The 21108-nt window shown below is 41.4% G+C and overlaps 2 protein-coding genes across 3 annotated transcripts in view; both read right to left on the bottom strand.

The window, feature by feature from the left end:
* Window positions 1-4870: 4870 nt before the first annotated feature.
* LOC119790919 (tripartite motif-containing protein 35-like) lies at window positions 4871-6580 on the bottom strand. Its single transcript, XM_038296685.1, has 2 exons — window positions 6425-6580; window positions 4871-6328 (listed from the first exon to the last, which is right to left on the bottom strand). The coding sequence occupies exon 2, from the start codon at window positions 6309-6311 to the stop codon at window positions 4923-4925; it is 1389 nt and encodes a 462-aa protein (XP_038152613.1). The 5' UTR covers window positions 6312-6328; window positions 6425-6580; the 3' UTR covers window positions 4871-4922.
* A 4633-nt stretch (window positions 6581-11213) lies between these two features.
* Window positions 11214-21108, bottom strand: part of rbbp5 (retinoblastoma binding protein 5) — a 32275-nt gene continuing 22380 nt past the window's right edge. Inside the window, exons 13-14 of one of the 2 annotated variants that reach the window (XM_038296706.1) lie at window positions 14020-14259; window positions 11214-11562 (exon numbers count right to left, since the gene is read on the bottom strand). In XM_038296706.1, the coding sequence (XP_038152634.1) occupies window positions 11510-11562; window positions 14020-14259 (293 nt within the window). In that variant the 3' untranslated portion in view covers window positions 11214-11509. The remainder of the gene's footprint in view (window positions 11563-14019; window positions 14260-21108) is intronic. The other variant, XM_038296707.1, reaches the window with a different exon arrangement.

The raw sequence follows: 21108 nt of genomic DNA, 5'->3' as shown, positions 1-21108 counted from the left end.
GACCAGGGATGGACAGCATGTCATCCTGTTCTTTTTCTTTGCAAAGAAAATAAAGTGGAGACTGAAAAAGGCCCCAAGGAAAGTTTCCTTCAGATAGAAAGAACTGCCTCAGTAAATGATTCAGCTGCTGAATGTAGGTTACAAAAACATGAAACTGTTAGAAATATTTATCACAGACAATGGCAAGTGGATATAGATTAACATGTTGGGGAAGGATCCTGGGCATCAATCTTAGAAGACACAATATTCTGACAAGCAACGTGGACAGAGAGACAGCTTAAAGCATTGGGGCAGGCTCCACATGATGGCGGCACTGAGGGAAAGGTTTGGATTGATTCTCTGACTTGTGTTAAATGTAATTTAGACCTTGGTATGTAAAAATATGTATATATATTTGGAGAGATGCAAACATTTAGAAGTTAAAGAACGATGTCCAGGGTGTGGTGAACATTTTGTTGGGCTATGGCCTAGAATAATCTCCCCTCCTCTGCATCTTGACAGCAGAAGCGGGCAGTGCAAGAAACACAAAGAATATCAAAATAATATGTATATGGCTATATAGAGTAAAACAGAATAGAAAATAATTCAACTTTATTGTCATTACACTGTCACAAGTGCAAAGCAACAGAGAGTAATAGTAAGAGGCTAAATCACCCAAACAATTTTTTGTTTTCCTGAAAAGTCACACTTATTCACCACCATATGTTGTGAAATGAATAGAAAATAGAGTCAAGACATTGACAAAGTTAGAAATAATGATTTGTATTTGAGAAGAGATTTTTTTTTACATCAAACTTTGCTTTCGTCAAAGAATCCTTCATTTGCAGCAATTACAGCATTGCAGCCCTTTGGCATTCTAGCTGTTAATTTGTTGAGGTAATCTGGAGAAATTGCACCCCACACTTCCAGAAGCAGCTCCCACAAGTTGGATTGGTTGGATGGGTGCTTCTGCTTCTGCTCTAAATAGTTCTTGCACAGTTTGGAGGTGTGTTTAGGGTCATTGTCCTGTTGTAGGATGAAATTGGCTCCAATCAAGCACTGTCCACTGGGTATGGCATGGCGTGGCAAAATGGAGTGATAGCCTTCCTTTTTCCTTTTACCCTGTACAAATCTCCCACCTTACCAGCACCAAAGCAACCCCAGACCATCACATTACCTCCACCATGCTTAACAGATGGCGTCAGGCATTCTTCCAGCATATTTTCATTTGTTCTGCGTCTCACAAACGTTCTTCTTTGTGATCCAAACACCTCAAACTTGGATTCATCCGACCACAAAACACTTTTTTCCAGTCTTCCTCTGTCCAATGTCTGTGTTCTTTTGCCCATCTTAATCTTTTTGTTTTATTGGCCAGTCTCAGATATGGCTTTTTCTTTGCCACTCTGCCCTGAAGCCCAGAATCCCACAGCCGCCTCTTCACTGTAGATGTTGACACTGGTGTTTTGCGGGTACTATTTAAAGAAGATGCCAGTTGGGGACCTGTGAGGCATCTGTTTCTCAAACTAGAGACTCTAATGTACTTATCTTCTTGCTCAGTTGTGCAACGCGGCCTCCCACTTCTTTTTCTACTCTGGTTAGAGCCTGTTTGTGCTGTCCTCTGAAGGGAGTAGTACACACCGTTATAGGAAATCTTCAATTTCTAAGCAATTTCAATGTGACCCCAAACTTTTGAACGTTAGTGTATATATTAGTGGGGTTATAATACAGGATAAATAATGACAGATTATAGCAGATAAAAGATTTACAGACTATATAAATCTATAGTTGAGAAGTGCATTTAAGTGGTGTTGGATCGTATATAATCAAGACGGCTCCCAGTGTCCTAACCGATTATCCAGATGGAACCTAAGGCTCGATCTGAAAACTTAGAGTCAATTAGGACACTTAATCCACAGTGTAAATGTGTCAGCAATCATCGTGATAAGTGCTGTCTGCATAGTGCTGGCAGTTGGGAAGCAGTAAAGTTCTCTTCTGCCACATGGAGCTATCTGGTTTTCCACATCCTTTACATTGCAGGACCTATATGCATAACCCACCTCATGGAGTTCAACAAAAATGCATTACATGTTCACAATTAATCTGTGTGTATTTTGAAGATGATCTTGCCTTCATATGTTTTGGGTTTATATACAATAGGAGTGCTTCAGCCGTTCACTGCATTTTTATAAGCATTGCTGTCTTTTAGTTCTGTTCTAGAAGCCTGTAGCCAAAATTTCATTCATGTTTCACATTCGCTCTGCTCTGCCTGGATTCAGCAGGACAGTCCATAGTTTCTTTCCTAACTTGGATGTTGTTCTTACTATTGACTGTTTAAAATGTGAAAATATAGGAGCTAGTGACTCCTAACCCTTCAATAACTATATAGAGAGAGGACCAAACAGAGGACTTTATAGTGAACTCACCTAACTGACCATTCGGATAGATCTCCACTACTTTTCACTCCCCTTTGGTTGAGTGACTCGGGAATCCTGCACGGTGCCTGCACCATCTTTGTTCTCTCTCACGCCGAAAACAAATCCCATGATGCTTTTTGAGGAGAGCTCTCGCAAAGAATTCTGGGATATGACTGCTCTTCTAGAGACTATGGTTGCACACTCTTTTTCAAGGTGAATTGAAATGTTGTGTCCACTACTTTGGAAGCAAACAGAGCTCACTATGTGCATAAGTCAGCCTGCAGCTGTGAGAAGAGGGTGAATAGTTTTAGAAAGTTTTGGAAAGTTGTACTTTAGAGGTTCTTTCTAAAGTTTCTATCACCAGGGGTGGAAAGTAACGAATTACATTTACTCACGTTACTGTAATTGAGTACTTTTTATGAGTAATTTGTAATTTTCTGAGTAGTTTTTGAAATATGTAATTTTTACTTTTACTAGAGTAAATTTTAACCTAAGTAGTTTTACTTCACTACATTTAAAACCCCATCACGTTACTGAGTAAAAAAATAATAAAAATACTGATGGTGAAAAAATTAAATGCGGCCGGAAATTTAAACCCCTGTGTCACAGAACTGACACTTAATCGCCATTAAAAAATAGAAGGAGACTTTTGACTTTTAACAGCATTTTATTTACACAATTCAAACATATAAACAATTGATGTGAAAACAAGTGTCAGTTAAAATCATTAAATGAGGAGCTTGTTAATAACAGTGGCATCCTGTTGCGTTCTAGTCTGATTTCTGGTATCTTTTGGGCAATTAATTTTTTGTGCATTTTGAAAACTTTAAAATGTAGTTTAAATTTCTTTATTCCTATCATGGTGTTGTCTGTTGGACAGTAGGATTGAAAATTGTTTGCACTTTATGGTACAGGTTGTGACTGTCCTTGTGCTGTGAGGAAGTATGTTCTTTAGCCCAGCTGATCTTTTGCAAGTGTGGATGTTGACTGAAATACGCCTTGAAATCGATTAAAACACCTTGTGCTCAATTAGATTCATGACTCATCCTTGTTTGCATTAAATAACTCAAAGTAACTAAGTAACTTTTACTCAAATTACATTTTAAATAAAGTAACTTTGTACTTTTACTTGAGTAAATTTTGAGGTGTGTAATTTTACTTTTACTCTGAGTAAAATTTAGGCAAAGTAAAGATACTTTTACTCAATTACAATTTTTTAGTACTCTTTCCATCTCTGTCTATCACACAGTCCACCACAACCATCTCCTAAACAGCCTCTCAGCATCTGAGAAGAAGCGTTTTTTGGGGAACCTTCATCCTATGGAGACGAGCTACGCCCATGTAAACCATTGCTGGGGTCTTTCATCATGCAGGTCCCTTTATCCCTTGACCTCGTGACCATCTCCATCTCTGAACCTGAGACGTTGTGGATGATCTGGTTCTCCTTACATTATTGTCTCAATGAATGCATTGGCTTCAATTGGTGACTAGCCCCACTGCTGCCCCTGAATCTTCTGCAGACTGACTTACTGTCACAGTGGGTTGAGGACGCAGCCCTGTAGGATGCCAGAGGTGAGGATGAAGAGTTGAGATGACCAGTGGCAAACAGACCACAGCTTGTTAGACTCAAGGGTCAGCTGTCCAATCAAGTAGTTCTTAGAACAGGAGAATCACAGTCCATGACTATACTCCCACCATTCATTTTTACTCTGAACATGTCTGACTTCCAGGACCAGAGTCCTGTTGCCTGCAGAAATACTCGGATGACTTTGAGTCATTGGGTGGATCAGAGATGGACAAGAAGTTGAGAACAAAGAGCTGGTGAACCGCTTAGAGACACTGGCATGGTTTAGAAACAATCATCTGATCCTGAATGTCAACAAAACAATGAGATGATTCTAAACTTCAGAAGAAACAGGAACAAGTTAAATCCTGCCAACATCAAGGGAGAAGTGGAGTTGATGGAGGAGTAGAAATACCTTTGCGTTCACCTAGACAACAAACTAGACTGGAGACACAACTGTGAAGCCATCAACAAGAAAGGACGTAGAAGATTAGACTTCCTAAGGAAGCTTAAGTCCACTGGCATTTGCAGAAAGATGCTACATATCTTCTAAGGCTGCTGTGGAGATTGTAATCTCTTCCTCCATTATCTGCTGGAGAAAGAGCATCAGAGCAAATGTAAAAGCTCAACAAGCTAATAAAGAATGTCGTCTCTGTTCTAGGAACTCCTCTGGAACTGGAGATTATTTCACAAAGAGAGCATCCTCTTCTGAAGATATTTAAATAAAAAGAGTGTTTTCAATCAAAGGCTTCTCCAGATCCAGTGCAAGACAGACAGCTATCAACACATAGAACACCTGTTTAAAACATAAATACATAAATATACCATCACTTACTGTAAGATTTAATTTTTCTTCTTGATATATACACATATATATATATATATATATATATATATTTTTTTTTTTTTTTTTTTTATTCTGAATAAGGTTTCATTTGGACTTTGTGTTCTTCATGCTGAGAACATCAGAGCTGCTGTTTGCTCACTGAGATCTTCATGGGTAAGATTTTTATTTTACTCCAAGTGTAGAAGTATGGAAACATCTTGTCAGTGAAGGTGTGTGTGAAGGTGTGTATGTGTGTGTTAGTGTCCAGATCAGAGAAGGACAGCTTTCCTCTGTCCCAGTCCAGATTCACTCTGATCCTCTGGAGCTTCTTCTGAACTGAGAGACGTTTGGAAGAAGATGATGGAGACCATGCTGAGTATTTACCAAAATATAAACATATATATAACAATCCAAAGTCTATGTATTCCTTCCTCTGGGCAGACTCTTTCATCACACCAAGCTCCCATTCTTCACTGTCTCCAACATCAGCATCCCAGCTGTGGTTCCCTGAGTTAAAGCCCTCAGAACTCAGGACAGAATCAATCCCAGATCCAAACCTCTCTGGATTATCGATAAGATTCTGTTTCTCTCCTTTAGTCCCACTGGTCAGATCTTCAGACAGGATGAGTTCTGGACCAGCAGTGTTTGGGTCCAGGATGAGAGGAGTGTAGGACACCATGTTCTTCATGTTGCTCCAGATGTTGAAGGCCAGGTTGCCCAGATGTTTGGCCTGGTCTATCAGAGCTCCTGAGGGCAGCTGTGGATCCTCCAGCAGGGGGCAGCGCTGGACTCTTTCCACTGCAGCCTTGTAGTTGTGCAGGAATGAGACGTCTTCAGCTCTCAGCTCCTCCTCTGTGGCTCTGACTGTGTCTGAAAGAGCTGCTATCTCTCTGCTCAGAGCCTCCATCTTCTCCTTCATCATCCCTCTCTTCTGCTCCTCTTCCTCCCTCAGTGCAGCCAGCCTGGCCTCCTCTTCCTCTGCTAGAAACTGATGAAGCTTCTTAAACTGCTCCTTAATCAGCCTCTCTGTGTGTCGGGCCTGGACCTTCATGTGTTCTGCTGTCTGATCAAACTCCTCTTGAACTTTCTTCCTGAGTTCCAGCTTCTCCTTCAAAGGTTCCAGAGTTTCCTGAAGTTTCTTCTTGTGTTGCTGAGCAGCTTCATCGATGGGTCTGAATCTGTGCTTGGTGTGTTTTTCTGAATCTCTGCAGATGAGACAAACTGGCTGCTGATGGTCCAGACAGAAGAGTCTGAGTTTCTCAGAGTGCAGACTGCAGAGATCCTCTGAAGCTCTCTGCTCTCTCTGCTGTAAGAAGGTCTCACACAGGTTCTTCAGAACCAGGTTACAGGGAGGATTTAGGGTCAAACTTATTGTTTTACAAACTGGACACTCTTTTACTGGTTTCTCTTTCCACAAGTTCTTCAGACACTCCTTACAGAAGCTGTGGCTACATGACAGAACAACTGGATCCTTAAAGATGTCCTGACAGACCGGACAGCAGAGATCCTCCTCTAACCTGGAAGCCATTTAGTCTCTGAGTGAAGCTGAAAACACAGAAGGTCCAGTCAGTCATGGCTCCCCTCCCTCCTCTACTAACTTCCCTCAAAGTGACTCTGAGTGGTGTTCTTGGTCCAACTCACCTTCAGTGTGTGGAGTGTGAGCAGCTTGAAGCAGCAGTGTTGGAGGTTTCCACTTTTCTCTCCTGCATCTGAGAGTTTGGTCTGAAGGTGAATCTGATCGTCTGAGTCTCACTGCAGAGACCAACAACCAGAAACCTTCCTTCTTAGCTCAGGTACAACAGGTGAGGGGCGGAGCTCTAACCTCCTGCCTCATACATAGCTGACGTGTTTTATTACAAAGTCCATAGTTAAACCTTTGGCTACTATAAAAGTTTTATTTTTGTTTTGATCAGAACATAACCTGTAATATAATTTCCAATAATCTGATTGGATTGGAAGACTTCTGGTTTGGTGGCTAGCTGTTCACTCTCCAGGTGAGAGTAGCTGTTAAGTGAACTGCTTTAAATTAATTAATGCAATTCTACAAATGAGTATTCAAGTGAAAATATCAACTAAAAACTACTAAGACGAGTTTTACTAGTGAGGAAAACAAGGATATGGAGGTAGGAGACGTTAGTACATGTGAAACCAACCGGCATGCTTCTATTAGATGCTATCCATATGGATATAAAAGCAGAACAAGACATGAAAAAAGAGCTAAGCAGATTTCATGAGACAATCTGAGACAACATGAGTGGAGAGAAGAGCTTGGAAAGTTTCTTTATGTAATTTTACTGGTTTGATTGTTTATTTATTAAAAACTGTATCCAAAGATTATATTTAATTCCTTTTTTTTCTTTAATCAAGGTTAAAGAGTCCTGTAAACGTTGGTCATATGATTATAACTGATGATTTGCATAATTACCAGGTTATATTAACGGTTTAGCTTTGTGGCTGCTCGAAGGGTGTGCCCAGCCACCCTGCGAAGGAAAGTCATTTCAGATTCTTTTATTCGCAACCTTGTCCTTTCGGTCATTACCCAGAAGTCATGACCATAGGTGATAACCTGACTCCGCCAGATGGATTTGCTCCGCATATCCATCTGGAAACCTTCCGTAGAAGTAATTTTGGGAAGGGGCGAAAATACTGGTTAGCTGTTAGCTATGTTGGTGATAGACGGGCCAAATAAACCAATCAGATCAACGAAGCATATGACGTACTAACAGAGCGACGACGAAAACACGACCGCAAGCCAGGCTACTCTTGCCGAAACCAGTCGGGAGAAGAGCAAAAACATCTTTTCCTCTGAGAAAAGCCTCCAGAGCAGTGTTTTGCTCTTCTTTCAGTGAAGAAATACTCTGTAATTCCAATAAAACTTGCTCGATAGCCACGCTAACGCTAGTTTCATCGGCTGAAGCAGCCATGTTCTTTAGACTGAACTGTCTCGCTTCTCGTTGCGTCACACCTCAACCCGCCTCAAAGCCAACGCTGATTGGACGTTCGTTTGGTGAACGGCTCCAAATTTTCTTTAACGGAAAGTAGCCAGACTGATCTGCGAATGAAACCTTGAAAGCTCGCGAGATCAGGATGGTCTCACGAGGCTACGCCAGTGTACGGCAGCCTCGCTTCTGTCAGTGAGCCCCAGGGCAGCAGTGGCTACAATGTAGCTCACCACCATCAGTGTGTGAGTGAATGAAAAGTGAAGGGCTTTGGTCATGTCCTCTGACTTGAAAAAGTGCTATAATATCGTTTTTTTCTCCTATTTATAAGATTTGCTTGCAGATAATTTAAAACCCCATTCATTAGACCATTTTCTACTTTCTTAATGTCTACCACATGTTTTTCCTCCTCATCCATATGGCTCCATCATCCTGATAAAGAGAACATTTTATACATGCTTCAAGATTATGGAAAACCCATGGTCCATCACAATATTGAATAGAATCGAGATCATCTTAAAAGACACAATTTTCTGAAAAGCAACACGGATGGAGAGACACAGTTTAAAACATTAAACAGGCTCCCCATAAATCCTTGGACTGAGTTTTCTGACTGCTGTTAAATGTTTTTGAGAGGTGCAAACATTGAGACGTTAAAGAATGAAGTCCAGGTTGTGATGTTAAAATCTAGTGTTTTTTAAGTAGAGAACAAAAATCGTTCAGTTTGGTTTATAGACAATCTCCTGATTCCCATATTTTCTCAAACACCTGAACTGAGCGTTTGTTATTATCTTTCTTTTTTCTGTCTTAATGTTGGCAGTGGGCTTTATGCTGCCCTGCAAGGCTTTAAACCTGGGTTTGAATGGAGACTAAGCCATTCTCAAGCACATATCAAGGAGCTCATTTTGAGCCTGGATCCATTTTTGATTCTGTTCATGGTGGAGAATCCTGCTTCACAGCAGCAGGTTGAGCCAAACATCCTCTAAATGTGCAGGGTCATCTTTGAGCACCATTTCACTTTTCTTTCACCAGTTCACCACAGTTCTTCCAGCAGTCCACACTTTCTCTGCTCTCTTTTTCTCATCGTCTTCTCCTTCTTTCCCATCGCCAGGCTTGCCACAGGTTTGCCAGCAGGTGGGTCCGGAACCAGATTGCGATCCACTAATCCGTGACCTCTGACCTACACTAATCTCCCCTCCTCTACATCTGCAGCAGAAGTGAGCAGTGCAAGAAACATACAGAATATCAAAATCATAGAATGGAAATATGGTTAGCCAAACTGACCTACTCTCCAAACGCCCTGCATGTCGTTGCTGTAACCGTATAAATTAGAAGTGTAGGTCTTACACTGAAACTACACCAATAGGGGATTAATGGTAAACCTGCAGGTAAAAAAAAACAACAAAAAACTGCAATAAGTCTGTAATGTTTCTGCGAAATTGAGTACTGATCATGTAGAGCAAAGGGTCTCTCTGAGACGGAATCAGAAATATGACAAACGTTTCATTTAAGTAGAAAAGACATTGAGGTATTTCTTTTACATTTAAGGCTGCATTTGAGGAGTTTCGCTATTTTAAAAGCAGAGCTGATTTTAACCATTTGTCCCGCTGAGTTCTAAAAACAGGATTTCACTCAGATCGATCGCTTCTTGTTTTAATATGATGCAATCAGGGCATCAGCTTCCAGCTTTATTACAGCCCAAACATTGAATCTAAAAAGTCCAGCTAACCAGATGACATTATGTTTTATTTTTATTGGCTTCCAAGTCCTCTTCTCTCCAGAGTGGACTGTGTTAATATCAATGTGTAACTTGCTCATTTAAGCAGTTAGCAGTTCTTTACCACGCTGCTTGGCATCTCTTTCTTTTTTCCTCGTCGTATTTCTGCAAGATTAGTTTTTTTTGTTCCTGTCAGGAGAAATGCAGCAATCTCCCTTCTGCTCTCATGGTTGGTCTGCTAACTTTAAAGACTACTTTACACTTTCATACTTTAAGTAGTGTTTTAGCACTTACTGCACACTGCAGTATCTATACTTCTACTTAAGTAACAAATGTGTGTACTTTTGACACCACTGCATTGAACCCACCCCTTTATACGTGCGTGTTCACAGATTAACGATCAGTTCAAGCTGGATTAAGTTAGCGAGTTGATAACTAGCTTCCCTGATGGCCATTGTTGTGGATTGGTTAAATTCGACAGACTGGAAGTAAAACCACTAGATTGAGCTCACTTTGTGGTGCAGCGCTCTGGATATCACAGGATTCCCCGCACTGACTGACTGCAGGGTTCCTACAGCATAAGGCAAGTTAAATTCAAGACTTTTTAATGCCACTTGAAATACAAATTTAAGACCAAATTGACAAGAAACACAAGAAAAACCTGCTTGCTACAACTTAACCCAAAGGTTTATTTTAACATAAACCACTGCACTAATGTTTCAGATTTTGAAAAGCTTCCCATACAGGAAGAAAGCTAAAAACACACAAATGACAGATATATTTTAACAATTATTGAACTGAATTCACAAACTTTGTTTTAGCAGGGAACAAAACAAATCAGCTTTAAAGCCACAACATAACCAGTGCTAAGTCTTTTTTGCAGCTATTTTTCTTTGTATGGTTTTCTTAGTATGTTTGATTTGGTGATAAGTGGAGGCGTTGCAGAGACAAGGGTGGAACTAAACTGAGAAATACCGGCTGTTTCTCTGTAACTCCATTTTGACGCTTTGTGTTTCGTGCTTCGCATGTGCGACTCCACTGCCTTCATTCCCATCGTTCTGAGCTTGAATGACTTCTTGCATAAATCCACTGAGCCTCATGTATGTTCCCTGGTTTTAGCCATGGAGAAAACTCTTGGCTGGAGACAATTTTGGTTACATTTACACTTGCTCACATTTTCCAGAAAAAAAGTTAATGGAGCATCTCCCAAATGTCCCGGCCGCAACAACGCTTTTATTGGTTCCGCTATCGGGCCGGAACCAATAATGGCGAGCCGTTATTTTTTTTCATAAAAAAAAGGTCTATTTTAATGTTTTATTTAGTTTACAAAAATAAATCGTAATAAAAATAATCCTATTTATTATGTTTCAAAAATTAAGACCAACGAAAGACTGATTTAAGACATTTTAATACCAATTAAGGCCTTAGTTTTACTTTGAAGAATTCAATGCCTTTTAAGACTTTTTAAGGACCCGCGGGAACCCTGGATCTACGTCTTACAGGATGACTTGGAGGGATTTACCGAGATATGGAAGAAACTCCTGGAAAGACTTTAGTACAAGACCCAACAGACTGGAGCTCCACATACGAGATGACATGGTGCCCTTCATTTTGTAAAGCAGATGGATGTTTAGTGACCTGATGTTTGATTGCTCTCCTGTAACTCTTCATGTTGGGAGAGAAAAGGATTTATTTTTTCTGTCTATATGCGAATATGAACAAATGTGCATCTGATGAGAAAGTCAACTGAAAAGAAACAGTTTGAAAGAAAAGCTGATTACAAATCACAATGTTTAATGTGTATAAAAACAAGAAGGACAACAGAATGACATGAACATGAGGTTTTCTCTACAGGACCGATCCTACAGGTACAGAAGGACATTTGGATCTCTGTTGCAAGAACTCTGGTGCTTCATGGGTCCGGCTGGTGATGGGAGCTCAGCAGGGTTCCTCTGATGCTGATCTCAGATCTAGAACTGTCTCTTCATCAGAGAAGCTTTTCATTCACCATCTCTTGTGTCTCTTAGTACAAGTTTATCGGTGTTCCTGCACACCAACGCACGGCGGCCATCAGTCCATCCCTCCCAGGTTGTGCTGTTTGAACGACTGTGAGACCAAACTCCCTGCAGGACAACAAAGTTCTGTCAGAGTCAGTCAAAATCAGAAATACTAATATTTGAGGATCATTTATCTTTATCTTTGTTGGTGTAACTGAAAAGGCTGTAAACTATGCCCTCAGATAGAAATCAGACCATCAGGAGATGATTTAATAAACAGAACTTCACATTGAGCTCGAAACAGAACCAACACATGACAAAATACCAACAGATCTGTGAGACAGGAGACAGAACATGAGCAGCGACACAGGAGATACGCATTCATGGTCACACAGAAAGCCCACGCAGCGAGGGGGGAGTGGGAGCAGGAGGGACAAAGGCCAAGCAGGAAGTTCATTTAGACCAGTCAGCTCGCCTGCAAAGAAACAAGCTGCAGCAAAACCACCAGAAGAATCGACAGATTCGACAGGAGATTTAAACAGAGTGAGGCTGAAGATCGTATGTTTACTGCAGAAAGCCACAGTCTGCTCAGGATCTGAATTAGAAACCAGCTCACAGTTTAGCAAGGGTTAAAATTAAAGACAAATTATACTATTACCCCATTTACACTACCCCTGAAAAACTGATCCATGCCTGACGACCGTTTACACATCACGCTATCTCGACTCCTCGCCTCCTAGTGACGATCTGCGATATTACTGCCAGCATTAAAGGAGGAAATCAAGCAGTTGGTGGCGGTAATGCACCAAAAGTTGTTTGCCAATCGCCATAAAACACAAGAAGAAGAAGACGAAGAAAGAGGGAATCAAGCAAATCAAAATGGCGGCGGCCGTCACATTCAGAAACTTATGCTTGATTATTATTGGTGTACATCGGTTTAATTGAGAAAATCGGCTTTCGATTGTTGTTTATTGTTCTTCTTCTGTTGTGTGTTGGTTGACAAGCAACTTCCGGAGGGGCATTACCGCCACCTACTGGAATGGAGTGTGAATCGGGATGTGCAGCCAGACGGAGATGACGCGTTCTGCTCATGCGCTCTTGTTATCAGAGAACCGAGCCAGGGAAAAACCAAGCTGAGCCCACCTCTGGAACTGGTCTGCAGTTAGCTCGGTCCGGTTGTGTCTAGCTCGGTTCAGTTCAGTTTGCTTTCCATTTACACACGATAAGTTACTGAGCTTGGACCAGTCTCGGCACGGTTTTGAAGGGTAGTGTAAATGGGGTAATATATTCAATAGAAACAGGAAAATACTGGGAAATATAAAGAGATAAACCCAACTAACCAGAACTATGGAAGCCGAGAGCGGTCATGTCCGTCCGATACTTTTTCTTGAGAAAACTAGTTAATTTCCTCATCATCTAAAGATAACTAAAGCCGTTTTCTCAGCATAACGAGATGTTTGGTGTTAAAACTGATTACATTCTTCAATCCCACAACAGAGGGAGAGGATTTATCAGTCATGGCAGCCTGTGTGTAATTCTGTAAATAATCCTGCGTTTAAACTTTTAGGTAACGAGCCGACGTCGTTGGTTTGATGATTTGCTTCCACTTCTGATTCATCAACAGTCAGCCTTATGCCTCCAGAGGTTTTCTGAACAGTCCCGGTGTTACGCCTGTAACAGGTATAACATGCATTAACCCCCAAAATGAGTCCAGATTAAAGATTTTCACTGAAAAAAGAAAAAGGAAACAAAAAAGCTGATTTTTTTTTTTTTTTTGCACACGCGGTACCACAACTACGATGGATGAGCTGGGAATCCAGGGATGTCAGCCAGCCTCATTCATTACTCATACAGGTCAATTACATTGTTATCTCAAGAATTTAATAAACGTTTTCTCCTGATAACGAGATAATCATCTTGTTATCTCGAGAAGACAAGTAATGATTTAACCGTGATAACGAGATAGTTATGTCATTATCTTGTGAAGGCTGCTATAACACTGACTGAACTGTAAAATCATGGTATTATTTCATAGGTGATGTTTTTTCTTCTTTTCTTCTGTGTTTCATGGTAGCTTATTAGCTTAGTTGAGCTTTACTAGTTTCAAGCTTTATCTGAACATATTTAACCTGGAGATGAATTACTTTTGTTTATATATTCTCACATGAGAAATTTAGAAGATGTGTGCATTTTTAGCTGCTGGATAATGATCACACTTTCATCTCTTGTACTAAAACTCAGCCGTTTGGGCGTGTGTTCACAGGACAGAAAAAGACAAACCAAAAGTTATTATTAAAAATTCACCTAGGAGCACAAAGGTTTATGAAAAGATCATCTCAGCAGCTTTGGAGGTCTAATCTATCCTCTGAGTTCTGACCAGATCTTCAGATTCAGATGTGAGCATACAGACTGTGGCTCTACAGCAGCACTGGCTCTCTGTCAAGCAGCTGTGTGGTTCAGGGGGGGGGCTGGAAGCAGTCGGGGGGGTGAGGGGCTTTGGAAACAGGCCGGGTTTGTAAGCAGGTCAGCAGGGTGAGCAGCTCCCACACTCAGCAGACGTAGCACCAGTGGTGGTGGGCTTACCTGTAGCCAGGGCCCCCTCTGCCCTGACCTTCATCCCTCCTTCTCCTCCTCCTCCTCCTCCTCCTCCCAGGCCAGAGCTGTTCAGGGCCTCAGGCACCATGGGGAAGGACGGCCGCTCACCCTTGTAGGGCTTTGGCCTGAAGGAGAAGTCTTTGTCTTTACCTTTGGTGCCTTTGGGCCGACCCGCTGTCTTCTTCTTTGATTTGCTGTCCCCTTTCACGCCCAGTAGGGGGTGCACTTCTGTGGAGAGAGACAAAAAGTTGCACGTTGAGAACCCGTGGAGAACTTTACAAGAGGAAAAGAGGTTTTGGCTTCTTGATTAAAAACGGTTTTCAAAGGAAAAAAGCTGATTAGTCCAAGAAATGTTCATTTCAAAGAGCAAATTGCAGGTTAGAGCCTCAGTTTTATTAGTGTTTAGTGCCACATGATGTAAGACATTGGGTTTGCCCAGACAATGATGAAAACATCACGTAGCATCCGGTAGCGTGTCTAATGACCGATGAAGTTTTACCTGATTGATGACAAAACTGGAAAAAAGCCGTTTATGGTGAACAAAGTAACTGTTTAACCATGAGTAGCGCTGTGGCTAGCAGTGCTCAGCAGCTAACAGTTTAGCCTCTTTTTGCTCGGTCAGGTAGCCATATTGAGCTATACTACTTTTGAATTCGCGTCAACCAAAAAAGTTAGTTTTCTACAAGTACAATTAATGTTTTATTTGTCTACAAACTCTACGAAAGTCATTTTTCAGGTGTTGCATTTGTCCTCCGCTGCCCTCAGATCTCAAAATAAGCTGCAACTTTTTATGTCTTAGTCTTAGAAGGCAGTACTTTCCTTGAAGACTGACAATTATTGTTTTCTACTTTCGGCTACTTTAGATCACCAATGAAATGTAAAATAATAGCAGAAACAGGGAATAATATGTTGAGGATCCAAAACAGATTTGATCCTTAAGAAACGGGTGCAATACAGTTTGTCCGAGTGGAGTTGCCATATGTTGATGTCATAAGAAGGGACAGGACCCCGAGCAGATCTGGTACCTGCAGAGAAATTTGATTTGATTCAAAAAGTACTTATAAAGCATTTAGAGTTTATCTGAGAATATATTATTTCCATATCTAAAAAAAGAGACCAGAATGGACGTAATCTCAGGGCGTCCGCTTAACTTTACAGCAGTCATCAATGGAAACGTCACCTTTATTGGTAAATATTAGGGCTGCAATTAATGATTATTTTTTCTATTAATACTCAGATAGCCAAAGGTTCCTTAAAGAAGATTAAGGTACCAGGTGAAATTAAATTTAACTTGAGGAGTTCTGGATAGAGAAGATTAACAGATGAAAAAGTTTTTTTTAAGTCTTAAATGCAAAATGTGTAAAAAAAAATGTTTTGCTATTCCAAGCAGATGGTTTTAGAGTCTCTGCATACACACATACATATATACATATATATATATATACATATATATATACATATATATATATATACATATATATATACATATATATATATATATATATATATATACATATATATATATATATATATATATATATATATATATATATATATATGTATGCAGAGACTCTAAATATATATGTATTTATGTATATATGTATGTATATACATATATATGTATACATATATATATATGTATACATATACACTCACCGGCCACTTTATTAGGTACCCCATGCTAGTAACGGGTTGGACCCCCTTTTGCCTTCAGAACTGCCGCAATTCTTCGTGGCATAGATTCAACAAGGTGCTGGAAGCATTCCTCAGGGAGTTTGGTCCATATTGACATGATGGCATCACACAGTTGCCGCAGATTTGTCGGCTGCACATCCATGATGCGAATCTCCCGTTCCACCACATCCCAAAGATGCTCTATTGGATTGAGATCTGGTGACTGTGGAGGCCATTTGAGTACAGTGAACTCATTGTCATGTTCAAGAAACCAGTCTGAGATGATTCCAGCTTTATGACATGGCGCATTATCCTGCTGAAAGTAGCCATCAGAAGTTGGGTACATTGTGGTCATAAAGGGATGGACATGGTCAGCAATAATACTCAGGTAGGCTGTGGTGTTGCAACGATGCTCAATTGGTACCAAGGGGCCCAAAGAGTGCCAAGAAAATATTCCCCACACCATGACACCACCACCACCAGCCTGAACCGTTGATACAAGGCAGGATGGATCCATGCTTTCATGTTGTAGACGCCAAATTCTGACCCGACCATCCGAATGTCACAGCAGAAATCGAGACTCATCAGACCAGGCAACGTTTTTCCAATCTTCTATTGTCCAATTTCGATGAGCTTGTGCAAATTGTAGCCTCAGTTTCCTGTTCTTAGCTGAAAGGAGTGGCACCCGGTGTGGTCTTCTGCTGCTGTAGCCCATCTGCCTCAAAGTTCGACGTACTGTGCATTCAGAGATGCTCTTCTACCCACCTTGGTTGTAACCATGGGCGTAGGTTTGCATAGGGACCATACGGACATGTCCCAACCAAAATTTTGGACGGACCTATTTGTCCCTACCAATAATTGGATGTGAACAACATGTTTATAATTTACTATACAGCAGCCGCTTCTTTTCCTCTCGCAGCTTCTCTGCCTGGTAGCTGCAGCTGCCTGCTCTTTCCTGTCCCTTTCACATAGCAGCGCATCAACTGTGCTGCGCGGTTTAACTCTCTGATTATTCTGCCTTAAGTTCCGCCTTCTCTCTTTCTGATTGCGTGTTTTCTAGTCTGTATGCGCGCACGCGCGGGTGCTTGGAGCGCGAAAAAAATAAAGACACTAAAATAAATTAATATTGGGCTACGAAGCTAGTCCAAATTAAAATAAATATTATCTACGCTAAAACAGGCGAAAGCTTCTGATTGGAGTTCTGTAAAGAAGCAGGAGAGAGTTTTTTGATTTGTGGAACTTGAGAAATGTAAGTTAACAACGTTAGGATTTCTTTTATTTTATCTTTTAATCAGATAGCCAAAGGCTCCTTAAAGAAGATCTTTTATGAAATGAAACCAGGTGAAACAGAAACTTTTAAACGTTTCCTTTGGAGGAGTTCTGGATGGAGAATATTGACAGACAAAAACTTTTTTTTTAACTTCTTAAATGCTGAATTTTTACATATTTTTTACAATCTTGGTATAATTCCTGCTCTAAGTGGGTCGCTCTGTCGGCTAAAGGCACATTTTAGTGGCCCTATACTCCAGTTTACGATTAATCAATTACTAAATTAGTTCACGATTATTTAAATAATTTGTTAATATGATTGTTTCAGCCATAGATAAAATGCATGAAATTAGCGACACAGAGTAACTACAGCCCAGATGTACAACTTCTAATATTAATATTTTAAAGGCACACTATGCAACATTTTTCAGTTAATTAATGTGTTCCATAACGTTTTGGATGATTAAATGAGTCATTTCAGGTTGAACAAAGGTATTCTCGGCCGCCCTGGTGGTCTGTGGGGGAAATACCGCCCTTGCAACTGCAGGAGCACCAACCCGCACCCACAGTCTCAGAAGTCTCATGAGAGTCGGTCTTGCTTTACGGCGAGAACTGCTACACGCCCCCAGTTAAAAGCATGCTCGTTGCTAGCGTAGTGGCGATCTTTGTGCAGCTCTGCTTTCACACCGGACGCAGCAAAAGCAGCAAAATCCCGTCTGCTGCTTCATTTTTGCTGCTTGTACCAGTTAGTTCTGATGCGTGGCTGAAGCAGCTTTGCTGCTCTGGCTGCGCGGTGCAAAAGTGTGTCTGACGCGCGTTGGGCGGAGCTTCACTATCCTTTCTCTGCCTTGCAGCTATATTTGCTGTGATCAGTGGTGTTATGTGCTTCGGGCACATTATGATTTTTGTCCATTTCTTTTCTTTGTTTCTTATAAACTTTAGTTGAAGGATCTTTTGTTAATATATTTTGGGATTCTTTTAGCAAGTTAATTATGTTAATTTGTGGTGCTGTCGTCCGCCTATAAATAGGCTGGCCTTCAGCACGTTAGCGCGTTCCTTTCCAACCTCGTTTGGACGCCACTTCCCACCTGCTTCATTTGCTCCATCGTGCGCGTTGCGCACTTGTCTTGTCGCTGCGGCCTGCAGCGGACGTTCCAGCCTGCCATGTGGTATTTTTGTTAACTTTTTCTTACTTTTTTCTTGAGGTTTTTGGCCTGGCGGGACCGGTAGTCCTGTTTTCGATTTTTCTTTCGCTTAGGTTATTTTTTGCCTTTAGTCCGGTACCAGTAGGGGCTTCGACGGCCCTGTATAGGGTTGGCCCCCTGCTGTACCGTTTTATTCTGTTTGATCGGCCTGCCAGGTCCAACTTTCTGTTGTTACTTTGGGTTTATTTTTTTATTTTTTTTGGGGCACGGGATTTGAGGGCCGTTAACTATTTTTCTCTTCGCAGAACATCTGAAGAAGCCGAACCAAGAACAACTAAAACGGAGAGAATTTATTAATAAAATATCTTTTTTTGAACCCTCATTTTTTGTCTCGTGTCCTCAAATATGTTGTGTCCTTGGTGGGCGTAACATATTTTTGGGGGCTTGTTTAAACAAAGTGTGCCTTTTAGAGACAGGTCGTGTCCTACGGTTGGTTCTTGTTTGTTGGCGGTTGTGCTGGGTTTGTGTGTATTTTTGCGCAGCTGACGCGCGTTGCGCTGATTAGTTAGAGCATTCGGTTCTGGTGGTGCTGTAGCTTCATTTGTGCAGAGGTGTTCCTGATTTAGTGTGGCTTGATTCCAGGGGTAGACATGGAGTTTGACCTGGATGAGTTTGTTCGAGGGCCCACGTTGGATACTTTGCGTAACTGCACAAAGGATCAGTTGCTGTTAATAGCCGAGCATTTCAAGGTTACCGTAGATAAACGCGTTAAGAGGGGAACAGTTGAAGCTGAGTTGTTAGAAGCGCTGGTGCAGATAGGAATTTTTCCTGCTACAGTTTTCCGAAAAGTCCTGTTGGATCGCCATCGAAGGCTTCGTTGAAAGATGACCCGGTGCGTTTGAAGGAACTGGAAGTTGAATTGGGTCGGCTTGCTTTGAGAGAAAAGGAGCTGCATCTTGAACAGCGACGATTAGAGATACAAGCCGAACTGCGTTTGAAGGAACTCGAGCTTGGTGCTGAGTCCTCACAACCCAAATCGACTGATTTTGACGTGAGTAGAAATGTTCGCCTGGTTCCTCCATTTAATGAGCGGGATGTTGATAAATACTTTACTTTATTTGAAAGAGTGGCACTCACACTTAAGTGGCCCAAAAATGTGTGGACTTTGTTGTTACAGTGTGCATTAAGTGGCAAAGCGCAGGAGGCGTATGCGTCTCTTTCTGTGGCTGATAGCCTTGATTTTGAAAAAGTTAAAAGTGCTGTTTTGAGGGCATATGAACTAGTACCAGAGGCTTATCGTCAGAAATTTCGTAAGTTAAAAAAACGCTACAATCAAACTTATGTGGATTTTGTTAGAGATAAGGAAATTCTCTTTGATCGTTGGTGCGCTTCTAAGAAGGTTGCCGATTTTGCGCAGCTTAAGCAACTTATTTTGTTGGAAGACTTTAAAAATAATTTGCCTGAGAAAGTTACCACCTACTTGAATGAAAATAAAGTCTCAAATGTGTCAGAAGCTGCGGTGCTCGTTGATGAGTACATGTTAACGCACAAAAGTAATTTTGAGCGCTCACATCTCTTTAGTAAGTTTGACCACTCTGAAAATAATGGGAAGGAGTGGGCCAAAACTGCCTCGCTTGTTGAAACAGATGTATCTGCTGCGCTCGGTGGCGTGGGAGGCAAATCGGATAACAGGTTGGAATTAAAAACTAATGGGACGTGTTTTTATTGTAAAAAGGGTGGACACGTTATAGCCAATTGCCCGGTTTTGCAGAAAAAGAACACTAAGCCCGTCGCTCTAATTAAAACTGTGAAAGGCGATGTTCATCCGCTTTCAACACAGCCTTGCGAGTATGCTGATTTTAAGCCTTTCATTATGGATGGATTTGTTTCTTTGTCTCTAACTGGTGAAAAGATCCCTGTAAAAATATTACGAGACACTGCTGCCTCTCAATCTTTTATTATGGAGGGAATCTTGCCGTTGAATAACGACACTGCGATTGGCTCTGATGTTCCAGTGCGTGGTTTTGGCATGCAAGAAATCTGCGTTCCTCTGCATAAAATCGTGATCCAGTCTGAGCTGTGGTCTGGTGACGCTGTGGTTGGGGTGCGTCCTAGTTTTCCAATAGCGGGCGTCTCCATGATCATGGGCAACGATTTGGCTGGGGGTCGAGTATTGGTTACCCCAGAGGTTACACCTGTTCCGGTGTTGAGCGACTGTCCAGATGCGCTCGCCCGTAAATTCCCAGGTGTTTTCACGTCATGCGCAGTTACGCGTGCAGCACTTAAACGTCATCAAGCCGAGAGGAAAGATGAGTTTGACTTGAGTGGAAGTTTTTTGTTCAACGCTGAATCCGAACATGTTCCATTGAAGCGAACTGTGGAGGATGACATGTTGGATGTGAATACGCTATCATGGTCTAGGAAGCAGTTGATCGAGCTCCAGAAAAGTGATAAGAGTTTGGAGTCATTGTTCGGCGATGCATTAACTGATAAGCCTGACTCCATTTCTACTGGCTATTTTTTGGATGATGGTCTTCTGATGCGTAAATGGACCCCTTTGAATGTGTCTCCTGTTGAAGAGTGGAGTGTGGTGAAGCAGATTGTTGTTCCATCTCCATATCGTTCAGAAATTTTGCGGTTGGCACATGATAATCCGTTAGCGGGTCACCTTGGCATCAGAAAGACCTATGATCGCATTTTGCGTCATTTCTTTTGGCCAGGATTGAAGAGCGATGTCGTGCGCTATTGTAATTCGTGTCACTTTTGTCAAGTGTCTGGAAAGCCAAATCAGACGATTTCTCCTGCTCCTTTGTATCCCATCCCAGCCATCACTGAACCATTTGAGAGAGTATTGGTTGACTGTGTGGGTCCGTTGCCTCGAACCAAAGCGGGGAATAAATTCTTAGTAACGGTGATGTGCACCTCTACTCGTTTTCCAGAGGTTTTTCCGGTGCGTAAAATAACTACGCCCGTAGTGGTTAAAGCATTG

The sequence above is a fragment of the Cyprinodon tularosa genome, unplaced genomic scaffold (genome assembly GCF_016077235.1).
Source record: "Cyprinodon tularosa strain WSP-4 unplaced genomic scaffold, ASM1607723v1 ctg375, whole genome shotgun sequence".
Classification (NCBI taxonomy): domain Eukaryota; kingdom Metazoa; phylum Chordata; class Actinopteri; order Cyprinodontiformes; family Cyprinodontidae; genus Cyprinodon; species Cyprinodon tularosa.
Note: the sequence above shows the minus strand (reverse complement) of the source record. Positions and strands in the feature narration are given on the sequence as shown.

Bases quoted from the DNA above. Each gene is read 5' to 3' on its own strand.
- LOC119790919 (XM_038296685.1), bottom strand. From the start codon at position 6,311: ATGGCTTCCAGGTTAGAGGAGGATCTCTGCTGTCCGGTCTGTCAGGAC.